This window comes from Pongo abelii, chromosome 6 (genome assembly GCF_028885655.2).
Source record: "Pongo abelii isolate AG06213 chromosome 6, NHGRI_mPonAbe1-v2.0_pri, whole genome shotgun sequence".
NCBI lineage: Eukaryota > Metazoa > Chordata > Mammalia > Primates > Hominidae > Pongo > Pongo abelii.
In genome coordinates, this window is record NC_071991.2 from 49,049,558 (window position 1) to 49,062,765 (window position 13,208).

General features: G+C 40.1%; 1 protein-coding gene across 6 annotated transcripts in view; it reads right to left on the minus strand.

Moving 5' to 3' along the window:
• The window catches only part of SEPTIN7 (septin 7), a 105,624-nt gene that overhangs the window by 60,805 nt on the left and 31,611 nt on the right, over nucleotides 1-13,208 (minus strand). For 4 of the 6 annotated variants that reach the window (NM_001133400.1, XM_054559032.2, XM_054559031.2 and 1 more), the window contains 1 exon segment: nucleotides 12,851-12,953. The exons of 1 other annotated variant lie outside the window; for it this stretch is intronic. In NM_001133400.1, coding sequence (NP_001126872.1) covers nucleotides 12,851-12,953 — 103 coding nt within the window. 6 annotated transcript variants of the gene reach the window in all.

Genomic DNA, 13,208 nt, shown 5'->3' on the forward strand with positions numbered 1-13,208 from the left:
AATACTGGCTTTTAAACACTTCAAAATTATTTCAGCTTTATCTTTTCCATATTTCTTCCTAAAAATTCAGTCCAAAAGTCATTACGTGAGACTGAGAGAGGTAGGTGTCCATGCTGGAGAGAAATCCACAGTGGCCCAGAACAGGGTATTAGGGTATTAGAGCCTACAGAACGAGAAAAAGTTTCTAATAGAGCATACGAATGGACTAGCATGAGATGTCTGAGTTAAATAGGATGAGGGGGGCATCTACATGTGAAGAATGGCCTTGCATAAGATATCACAGCACAAGAGAGGTAAGCAGGGCCACTGCCTCCCTCTTAATTACACTAATCCCCCTGCAATTAACTAATCCATTACCTCCCTCCGGTTCTTCCCTAGTATTTTTCAAAGAAAGGGAAGAACCTGAAGGAGGTGATGGATTAATTACAGGGGGATTGATCAAATAAGTACACATATGGAGGATAATGGTATGTCACCATCAGAGGACAATACAAATATGGGAGAGATGAAAATTAGGACCTCTACAGTGATGGAATGAAATTGGAGATTTAAGTGTGCACTTGTATTTTTCAATACATACACACACACACATATGTGTGTGTGTCTGTGTGTGTATAACATACACTTGTTACTTTCTGATTTTGATGGTGTATTATGGCTATATAGGAGAATATCCTTGAGGAAGAGAAATATACTAAAGTATTTAGGGGGACAAAAGAGAAGCATCCATCTCAAATATCCTAGGAAAAAAGTTATGTACTGTACTTGTAACTTTTGTTTAGAATTGTTTCAAAATTTAAAATTAACACATTATTTTCAGCACAGTAATCGTGCAGTAAATAATGACGTACACTTCTAATTATATAAAATACTATGTACCTATAATTTTCAATATTTTAGGTAGATGACCTTTTTGAGATTCTAAATATGCAATCTGTCTCCAGAATATAAAGACATTTATATTTCAGAAAGTTTGGCAAGTCAGTGAACCCATTCAGCATCCCCCTTCCCTGCTAAAAATTTGATCCACAGACTTCAGTATCTTAGCCACTGCTTTAAATGGCTATGTACTCCTATATAGTAAAACAGACCAAAAAAACCCCAAGACCTGGACATAAATACATGAAAATTATTACTTAAAATGAGGGGTTTGTTTGTTTGTTTTCAAAAACAAAGTTTGAGTAAAATTAACAAGGTTGGCAAATTTACCACTACAAAGGTCTTTCATGGGAGACAGGTTATACCTTCCCAATCTTTAAAATAATTCTAAGGTTCTGTAGTTCAATAGTGAAACAAGTACGATATCCTGGCATAAAACTATCTTTCAGACAAAATCCACCTGCTGTGTATTAAAAAATGTAATACTTGAAAACTTCCTGCCTTGGGAGAGAATAAATCTGATTCATAATACAAAAACCACTCAATCTACAAATGCTTTCAATAGAAAGATGGACTAAATATAAAGGGGGAAATTCTGACCTCCTTTGGTGCTAGACTGCAGTCATAGCTAGGCAGGAGGTGATATTATCTCATATTTAAAATTACATTTCAGACATATGTGATACAGTCACCTAAGAAAAGGATGGACCCACTTGACCCACAATAGTATTTGGCCTCCATGACCTAGACTAGGGAAGATTTAGAAATTACCCATTATGGAGAAAGAAAGAGCAGTCTTCCTTGCCAAGATGAAAACTACATACTAAATGAGTCTCTTATGTGAGAATTACATTTCCATCTGTAAAGAAGTTGCACTAACTTGTGCTCCCTTCATGTCCTTGCCTTCCGTTCAGTACTGAGTTCTTTTAAAATACTGACAGACTACATACTAAATGAGTCTCTTATGTGAGAATTACATTTCCATCTGTAAAGAAGTTGCACTAACTTGTGCTCCCTTCATGTCCTTGCCTTCCGTTCAGTACTGAGTTCTTTTAAAATACTGACAGACTATGCGGCCTTCACATTTCTGTCCCAATTAACAAATGTAATATCATTTTTACTTCAGTCCACCTATCCAATCAATCTTGAGTGTATTCAACACCAAGAGAACAGTTTCTCTAGGTCTGACAAACACGACCATCCTTAACTAATTCAGCCTATATACTATGAAGTTTATCTTAGGCCTCTCGGTCTGTCAAAAGAAAGGATAGCTGCGTTTTTCGACACTGGAGTTTCTTGTATCATTTTCAAAGACCATATTAGGATAGTATATGTATGAGAAGCAAAAACAGATTAAGAATCATAATTCAATGACTTGCTAATATATATTTTTAAAATCACATACATGACTTTTTAAAAGACTGCTAAATGAAACTGGGATATTATCAAGATTACATTTCTACATATGTCAATCCAGATAGTGCTCTTGTTACAGAACCACCTTTTTTTTTTTTTTTACGTTTGAGACAGAATCTCACTCACTCTGTCACCCAGGATGAAGTGTAGTGGTGCGATCTTGGCTCACTGCAACCCCTGCCTCCCGGGTTCTCCTGCCTCAGCCTCCTGAGTAGCTAGGATTACAGGTGCACACCACCATACCTGGCTAATAGACTGCAATCTGTAAGACTGATTTTACAAGTATTTTTCCTAATTACACTGTTCCATGATTAAAACACTGGATTTAAGCCATTAATTCAGATTAAGAATTAAGCAAACAAAACATGAATATACGAATTACTGAAAAAAAGTACCATTTTTTCTCATGAATTAGTAAATGATTAAGATAATGGCATGCTTTTTAGCTGTAAAGTCTCCTTTCTCTAAACTTCCGTAACATTTGGTTTACACATTTCTTATGCCACTTAACACATTACGATTCATGGTATAGTTACGTGTATACTATTTTCCTCCTCTACTATTATAGTGTATTCATGTACCTTTAAAATCCCTCTCAAGCACCTAAAACAGTCATAACATCCATGGAATGAATAGCCTAACCTTCAAATATACCATAAATCTCTTCAAATTCAGAAAAAAAAAATTTTCCTTTTTTCTTAATATATAATCTTTAGTAGCATAAACTTTTAAAAAACAATTTTGCTGGCCAGGCATGATGACTCACACCTGTAATCCCAGCACTCTAGGAAGCCAAGGAGAGAGGACTGCTTTAGGCCAGGAGTTCAAGGTTAGCCTGGGCAACACAGTGAGACCCCATCTCTACAAAACAAATTTTGTTTTATTTTTTTTAATTAGCTGGGCATAGTGGTGTGTGCCTGTAGTCCCAGGTACTTGGGAGGCTGAGATGGGACGATCACTTGAGCCCAGGGGCTCAAGGCTGCAGGGAGCTCTGATTACACCACTGGGCTCCAGCTTGGGCACCAGAACAAGACCTTGTTTCAAAAAGAAAAGAAGAAAAGGGAAGGGGAAGGGGAGGGGAAAGGAGGGGAGGGGGAAGGGGGAGGGGAAAGGGGGGGAGGGGGAAGGGGGAAGGGGAGGGGGGAGGGGTGGAGGGCGGAGGGGGAAGGGGGAAGGAGAAAGGGGAAAGGGGGAAAGGGGAAGGTGAAAAAAGAAAAAGGAAAACGGAAAGAAAAGAAAGGAACAATTTGCCAGTATGTGCCAAGAGCCACAAAATGTTCAAATACTTTGATTTAATAATCCTACTTCAGGAATTATTAACAAATAAATAATAATGATACTGTCCTCTGTCTGCCAACATACATATAACAAAACTCTGTGTTTAAAGATCTTCATTGCCATGCTATTTGTAACAAGGGTAGGGGTAAAAACAAACCTAGTGTCCATCAGTAAAAAAATAAATTACAGGTCAGGCGCAGTGGCTCACACCTGTAATCCCAGCACTTTGGGAGGCCGAAGCGAGTGGATCACAAGGTCAGGAGTTCAAGACCAGCCTGGCCAAGATGGTGAAACCCCATCTCTACTAAAAATACAAAAATTAGCTGAGCGTGGTGGCAGGTGCCTATAATCCCAGCTACTGGGGAGGCTGAGGCAGAGAATTGCTTGAACCTGGGAGGCAGAGGTTGCAGTGAGCCACGATAGTGCACTGTACTCCAGCCTGGTTGACAGAGTGAGACTCTGTCTCAAAAATAACATAACATAACATAACATAAATTACAAAAATTATAGCATATTTCATCTCAGATTAGAATACACACATAGCCATTAAGCATTATCGTTAAAATGTTGACCAAAATTTCCATTCTGTAAAATTTTTAATGCAGCATTATTATGAGATTAAACAAAACAAATCATTCAAATGTCAAATGATAAAGCGATGGTAAAATATCAGATAGCCACAGCTGGAAACATTATGCAGTTGTCAAAGTAAAATATGGAAGATAAACATAGCATATATTAATGATTATTATCTCTTGCTGCTAAGTATTTTCCTTTTTTTCTCTTTTTAGTATTTCCTGTCATGTAATTCAGGAATTAGCATGAAAAAATATCCTTTTCAAAAAGGCAGGTCCTCCTTGATGACTCCAAATAAGTCTCACCATGTTTATTTCTTTCCAGAAAATAGCACAGTTTGTAATCATTTGACTGTTTGCCTATCTCCCTAAATTAACATAAACTCTGGTAATCTTCCTACATAAATAAGCACAATATAATTGCTGTAAATTTATAACTCCAAGAATGTAGTATCTATATAGGAAGACCAATGAACTAAACCAAAGGGTAAGAAAGAGAACAAACCAAGCATATACACTTTTAAAAATTAAGCTTGTAACAAACGGTTTTGGTAGGGCTACTTAACCATTTAAAAAATAAACATCAGATTCCTGCCTCACAACTTAGATCAAAAAAACCATATGGATTTAAGATTTCAAAATAAAAAATTAGTCTTTAATTAGTCATTTAGTCTTTATATTTAATATGTAGTAAAACTTCTAATAACCCTGAATCAAGCAAGAAGACATTAAGTAAACCATAAAGAAAAAGACTGAGGTCGGGCATAACGGCTCACACCTGTAATCCTAGCACTTTGGGAGGCCAAGGCGGAAGGATCGCTTGAGCCCAGGAGTTCAAGATCAGCCACGGGCAACATGGCAAAACATCACCTCTACAAAAAAAAACACAAAAACAAAAAATTAGCTGGGCACAGTGGCACACAACTGTAGTCCCAGCTACTTGGGAGGCTGACGGGAGAGGATGACTTGAACCCAGGAGGCAGAGACTGCAGTGAGCCAAGACTGTGACACTGCACTCCAGCCTGGGTGACAAAGCGAGACCCTGTAGGGAGGGAGGGAGGGAGGGAGGATGGAAGGAAGGAAGGACGGCCGGAAGGAAGGCGGGAACGAAGGAAGGAAGGAAGGAAGTTTGGATAATATAAAAATCAAGCTAATAGAAAACACAACACACAAAAAATTCTGGAAAAAAATGTCAATGCCTACCAACAACAAAATAATAATAACGCCCTCAGAGTACCTACCTACCTAAACTTAAGAAAAAAAAGTTTTTAAAAATAAGCTGGAACACACCATTTATAAAAGAATATCAAAGATAAATAAAAAATAACTTGCAATGGCCAGGTATGGTGGCTCACACCTGTAATCCCAGTACTTTGGGAGGCCAAGGCAAGTGGATCACCTGAGGTCAATACAGGTGTTCAAGACCAGCCTGGCCAACATGGTGAAACCCCATCTCTACTAAAAATACAAAATTAGCTGGGGGTGGTGGTGCACACCTGTAGTCCCAGGAAGGCTGAAGCAGAATTGCCTGAACCTGGGAGGCGGAGGTTGCAGTGGACCAAGATTGCACCACTGCACGCCAGCCTGGACAACAGAGCAAGACTCTGTCTCAAAAAATAAATAAATAAAATAACTAGCAACAATAAAATACAGATGAAAATAAGATACCACGTTTTAGGAATCAGATTACTATCCAATGTTGGCAGTATTCAGGAAAAACGGTGCTGTCAACACTTGATGAGCGTGCAAAATGATACACAACTTGTTTTAGAGCAATTTGGTACTATGTATCAAAACCCTTAAAACAATGCATCAATCTTAACACAGCAATTCAAACTTCCAAAGCTTTATTATTCTAAGAAAATAAATAAAAATTGAAGCAAAGGTGTAACTATAACCATGTTATTATAGTATTAATACTAGCTAACAATTTTAACTATCCTGACAATATGACCAAGAATGATATATCCAACCTATACAGGCCATTAAAGTCTACAATTTGACCAACAGATAGGTTATGAAAGAACGTAAGATATCACAAGATAATCACAATTTAACTACACATTTAAAAGGCAATCATAGAACATTATAGATACACATAAGAATACTAAATGTTCCTATACTTAAGAGTTATTATCAATAGGTGACAGATGACAATATTTTTGTTTTGCTTTTCTGCATTTCCCAATTTCTGCAATGAAATATATTAACTTTATTTTTTAAGTGCTTTAAAGAATATTCAGATTTAACAGCTAGAAGGAATGTACAAAATTAAAATAGTGGACATGTGGAATTATGTGATTTTTTTTCTTCTAAACTTTCTCTTTGAATTACTTTTTCTAAGATAAAATTCACAATTTTAAAGTGTGTAATTCAATGGTTTTTAGTATATCCCCAATGTTGTGAAGTCATTATCGGTTAAGTTACTTCTATTAATAAAAGCAAAATAAAAATACAGAGCTCAAGGAAAAATCTTAAAATCATAACTCAAAGCATTTCAAGGAGCTAACTAACATATCTTAAAAATACCACAAAATGCTCAATAGCCTAGATACAAAATTTTGAGCCAATATTATCTTTTAATTTTTTCAAATAACCTGATAAACTGATATAGATGTTTATCAATTCAAACATCAACAGGCAGTGGAGGAAAATGACAACTAGGATAGTCATCGTATATCCTATCACTAACTAACTCCTAAACTTTCTCTGATAAGGCATATACCAAAAAAAAATTAGGATAAACTCTGAATCCCAAAAAATGGCAAAACCAACATGTTCTAAGCTCTCTCCCACTGGAAAAAAAATAGAAATGCCAATCTGCCACTAAAGACATGTGGCATAGGTCAAATACATTACTGACATATCATTAAATTTTTGAAGTTCTGTTATACAAAAATTTTGCAAAGTTCAAGATTACAGAAATGACTGAATTTTGGATTCTATCTTCCTAGGATTCAGAATAATAGGTTTAATACCACCTGTTTTAAAAACTATTTCAAGTTAAATAAAGCAAACTACAGTCTTCTGAGTTCTGCCTCCTTGAAGAATTCTAGTAAAAACAGGATATTACAATTAAAAATTTATTCTCTATCACAGTTAAGTCTAATTAGGGAGCATACTAATGACAGTTAAGTTCCAAGCCAAACAGGTTAGACAACCTCACTGAATAGAGATCTACATGTCTTCATTATTTGATATGCCTAAATTTTTTAAGATTCAAAATCAAGAATTCTAATCTCCCCATCAAATTGCCAATCAAGGTCTCCAAAATCCTGGCTAGTCTACCTTTCCAGCTTTATTTCTAATTGTAAAGTTACATCTTAGGGGTCAGATCCTAAAGTCAGTGTGCTGTGAAAAAAAATCTTGAAAAATTCCTTATATCATCCATAAAGCACAATTACATACAAGCTAACAACCTATCTTCCTCCTCCACTAAAATAGGTAACTGTTTCTTTGAACACATAAAAAGTGACCAATTTGTATTTAGGTGCCCTGTTGTCCCTAGACTATAACATTCAGCAAAGTGAAGAGTTCACACTATCAAACTATGTGGAAGCTGATAACGACTAGGAGAATAGCAAATGCACCTCTCCCACTTCACACCCACTCTAGGCCAGATGCTCATTCCAGTGGAATAACAGGAAAAATTACTTGTACTATTTAAGTTCTCTAGTTCTCATTCTCATTCATTCTCTCTTTCACCGAATTCATCTAAGTTCAAGGCATACTGGATGTACTCTTATAAACACTGCACTATACCCAGTATCCCCAGATTAGCCTCTGCATGGTGGTTAAGAACATCCCAGACTAACTGAGCAGTAGACTGGGTTTGGTTCTGCCATCTCCTAGCAATGTAACCATAGGCAAGTAACCTAATCTCTCTATGCCTCAGTTTCTTCAGCTCCAAAATGGGATAACAATACCTACTTCATAGGGCTGTTGTAAGAATCGTGAGTTAGTAGATAATGCCCATAAAGTACTGAAAACATTGCCTGGCACATAAAAAAGTTATGTAAATGATGGCTATTATTTCCCCCAACAGGACTGCTCCTTCAATCTTGGCCCCAATTCTATCCTTCAAAAATTTGTCCTAATGCCTCCCTTTTCAAAAGAAGGCAATAATAATCTCCAACTGAGGCAAACTCTCCTATACCCTTAAACTTCTATGGCTCTTAACTTTTGTATGATTCTACTGACTCACACTTCTATGTGGTTTATCTTGTCATATAAATCAGAAGCTCCTTTAAGACAGAAAATATGGGAATACACAGCATGCTTCTTTGATACAAATAAGTCACTCAAGCAAGTACTCAATAAACATTGCTTATGAAGCAAGACTATTAAAGATTTTCCAACAAAGTACAAAGAGTTTAATAAAAAAAAAATCTGTTACAGATTCTCAGTTGATATCAATGTGTAAGTTGTAAATGAACTGTTGTAATGTGGGAGCCAAATTTATTCTGAGTTTAGATCCCAAAAATGAGGATTTAGCTCATAAGGAATAGCTGAAAGTTTTTAAGTCAAGAATATTAAAGCAAGGTTGGTTTCAGCTTTCTATGATTTGGAAATGATGCTGTTAGAGTCAGCCTAAAATCTGAAAAATAAATCAACATATTAGATACTAAGTGATTAGATACTTAGTGACTACGTATTAGGCACTACACCTATATCGATGAAAATATTTAATACCTGCACTCAACGTATCTATTCAAATGTAGTTAATTAAACAATGTTCAAGGCTCAGTGGGAAAACAGAGTAAGGATATTAAAGAAAGTAAGGATATTAACACCTATTTTTCTTTGGCCTCAGTTGAAGTCTTATCATTAGGAAGAGAAAAAAGAAAAGCTGCATTTCACAAAGGGATTAATTTAAAAAGCTAATAAGTAATATACATCTAGAGACTGAATATTTCCTCTAAAAATCAAAATCAGATGACTATTTGATTTTTTTCATTTGGAAAAATGCCATAGAGATTTTAAATCAACTCTCTGGCCTTGATCACCAGACGTTATCCTACTAAGTATAGTTTAAAAAGTTATTCTTTAAACAAAAATTCTAAGGTCAAACGAAATTTTTTTAATTGTTACAGTTCTCCTAATGGACCTAGGAGGTTTTCCCGTAAGTGAAAAAAATGTATTTGTCTACAGTTTGTCACTTGAGATTATTAATATTACATATGTAAAGGTAAGACACAGTGTTTCTTCATATAATGATGTTACCAACCTGCCGAAGAAAAGGTATGCTCTGCATTATTTTATCCCTCTATCTAGACCCACCTCTACTCCACAGCAGCAGTTTGCAAGCTAAATATACTATACTTCTACTCAACAAGAGATACATAGACAAGGTAATCAATGTATAAAGTATCAAATTTGCAAATTTTGTACCATGTTTTAACTGTGAACTCTGACAATGTATACAACTTCCAAAGAGCCAAAAACTGACCAACAGGTAAAATATTGCAGTCAGTAGATAAAATATTCTACCTCCCAATAAAGGAGTATTTCACAGCTAGTTCAATTAACCTAAATTCAGCACCAAAATAAAAATACTAAATGTTGAAATATAATTAACAAAAATGTATATTACCTAAAAAGTCCAGCATCAACTCAACTTTCTTTGTTAAGGATAGCTAATCCACTAACCTTCAATTCACCTTCTTAAATAAGAGAAATACAACCAAGTTACACTATACAATATTCGTAACTTAGGTTCTAAAGTCAGCCTATATGAGGTGAAAATACCATATAGTCATTTAAGAATAATATTGTCACTGAAGATAACTAATCTTACAGATGGGAAAGACACAGTGTGTTTCTTCATATATAATAATGATGTTACCAACCTACAGTCAAAATTATCCTTAACAGTATTTTCAAATGGACTATAGGCAGGGTAATATGTTCATGGAATAAAACACAAAAGAAAACTGAGACTGAATTAGAGAACCAGGGGAGTCATATTTTACTCATTCCAGTGCTTACATTCAATTAATGAATTCCAAGGGTAATCAACTACATTATTATGATCCTCTATCCTACCTTTCTTTTCAAAATTCAGAGCACATTAAGTTAAATACTTATATGATACTCCACTATAGCATATAAGCCAGAAAACAAAACTATCCTGGAGTAATAAGTAACCAACAGATGCTATTTTCTTTTGTAGCACTATGAATTGAAGATAACTTCTGTAGAGTTCCACTCCAACACTATCATCCACCATTTCTCAACTTTTAGTTTCTACCTTAAAAAAAGAGGCAAGAAGCCCTCCCCCTCCCCCTCCCCCCTTTCTTCGGTCTTCCTCTCCTTCTTTTTTCGGTCTCCCTCTGTTGCCGAAGCTGGACTGTGCTGCCGTGATCTGGGCTCGCTGCAACCTCCCTTGCCTCGGGCTCCTGTGACTCTCCTGCCTCGGCCTGCCGAGTGCCTGGGATTGCAGGCATGCGCTGCCACGCCTGAATGGTTTTTGTGTTTTTGGTGGAGCTCCTGGCCTCGAGTGATCTGCCTGCCTCGGCCTCCCGAGGTGCTGGGATTGCAGACGGAGTCTCGCTCACTCAGTGCTCAATGGTGCTCAGGCTGGAGTGCAGTGGCATGATCTCGGCTCGCTACAACCTCCACCTACCAGCCTCCTGCCTTGGCCTCTTAAAGTGCTAAGATTACAGCCTCTGCCCCGCCGCCACCCCGTCTAGGAAGTGAGGAGCGTCTCTGCCTGGCCGCCCATCGTCTGGGATGTGAGGAGCCCCTCTGCCCGACCGCCCCATCCGGGAAGTGAGGAGCGCCTCTGCCCGGCCGCCATCCCGTATAGGAAGTGAGGAACGTCTCTGCCCGGCCGCCCATCATCTGGGATGTGAGGAGCGCTTCTGCCCGGCTGCCCCGTCTGGGAAGTGAGGAGCGCCTCTGCCCAGTTGCCCAATGTCTGGGAAGTGAGGAGCACCTCTGCCCGGCCGCCCCGTCTGGGAGGTGAGGAGCGCCTCTGCCCAGCCGCCCCGTCTGGGAAGTGACGAGCGCCTCTGCCCGGCCGCCCCGTCTGGGAGGAAGTGAGGAGTGCCTCTGCCCAGCTGCCACCCCGTCTGGGAGGAAGTGAGGAGCACCTCTGCCCGGCCGCCCCGTCTGGGAGATGAGGAGCACCTCTGCCCAGCCGCCCTGTCTGGGAGGTGAGGAGCGCCTCTGCCTGGCCGCCACCCCGTCTGGGAGGAAGTGAGGAGCGCCTCTGCCCGGCTGCCCCATCTGGGAAGTGAGGAGCGCCTCTGCCCGGCCGCCACCCCGTCTGGGAGGAAGTGAGGAGCACCTCTGCCCGGCCGCCCCGTCTGGGAAGTGAGGAGCGCCTCTGCCTGGCCACCCCGTCTGGGAAGTGAGGAGTGCCTCTGCCTGGCCGCCACCCCGTCTGGGAGGAAGTGAGGAGCGCCTCTGCCTGGCTGCCCCATCTGGGAAGTGAGGAGCGCCTCTGCCCAGCCGCCACACCGTCTGGGAAGTGAGGAGCGCCTCTGCCCGGCCACCCCGTCTGGGAGGTGAGGAGCGTCTCTGCCCGGCCGCCCAGTCTGGGAAGTGAGGAGCGCCTCTGCCCGGCCGCCCTGTCTGGGAGGTGAGGAGCGCCTCTGCCTGGCCACCACCCCATCTGGGAGGAAGTGAGGAGCGTCTCTGCCCGGCCGTCCTGTCTGGGAAGTGAGGAGCGCCTCTGCCCGGCCGCCCCCTCTGGGAAGTGAGGAGCGCCTCTGCCCGGCCGCCCTGTCTGGGAGGTGAGGAGCGCCTCTGCCTGGCTGCCACCCCGTCTGGGAGGAAGTGAGGAGCGCCTCTGCCTGGCCGCCCCGTCTGGGAGGTGAGGAGCGCCTCTGCCCGGCCGCCCCGTCTGGGAAGTGAGGAGCGCCTCTGCCCGGCGGCCCCGTCTCGGAAGTGAGGAGCGCCTCTGCCCGGCCGCCCTGTCTGGGAGGTGAGGAGCACCTCTGCCCGGCCGCCCTGTCTGGGAGGTGTACCCAACAGCTCCGAAGAGACAGCGACCATCGGGAGCGGGCCATGAGGACGATGGCGGTTTTGTTGAAAAGAAGGGGGGGAAGTGTGGGGAAAGGAAGGAGAGATCAGATTGTTGCTGTGTCTGTGTAGAAAGAGGTGGGCATAGAAGACTCCATTTTGTTCTGACTAGGAGAAATTCTTCTGCCTTGGGATGCTGTTGATCTATGGCCTTTCCCCCAGCCCCGTGCTCTCTGAAACATGTGCTGTGTCAACTCAGGGTTAAATGGATTAAGGGCGGTGCAACATGTGCTTTGTTAAACAGATGCTTGAAGGCAGCATGCTCTTTAAGAGTCACCACCACTCCCTAATCTCAAGTACCCAGGGGCACAAACACTGCAGAAGGCCGCAGGGTCCTCTGCCTAGGAAAACCAGAGACCTTTGTTCATGTGTTTATCTCCTGACCTTCTCTCCACTATTATCCTATGACCCTCCCACATCCCCCTCTCCGAGAAACACCCAAGAATGATCAATAAATACTTCATAAATAAAAAAAAAAAAAAAAAGAGGCAAGAAGACATAAAATTCCATTATGCCACTGAGTTAAATTTTAAAATGTATGCACATAAGAGAAAATATAACAAAGATATGATCACTGTAGATATCTGTGCTAGTATTTTCTTAAATCTATTCAGAGTTGACTAACGTTTAAAACTTAAACCAAAGTTCCATTTTAGTAAGAAATCATATCTTACCCACTACCATAAGCGTGAATTCAAAACCTCTCTTCACCGATTTCCTGTATACTTGATTTGGGAGATTGGCAAATCCCACATAGCCTTCAAGGTTCTTCTGTTGCTGACAAAAGCAAAAAGGGCCAAGTTATTCATGTATTAACAGTACTATTCAATCAGCATTTCAAATTCCCTTCATTAACCTATTTTAGAAAATTATACTATTATTCACAGCAAATCAAACTACTTCCATGGCATTATCAATAAAACTATCAATTCTTAAATGGACAAAATTATTTGAGCATGAGTTGACTGACAATATAATGGTTAATTATAAAAATCTAAGAGAATGAAACAAAAATTTAGAAAACCTGCCTCA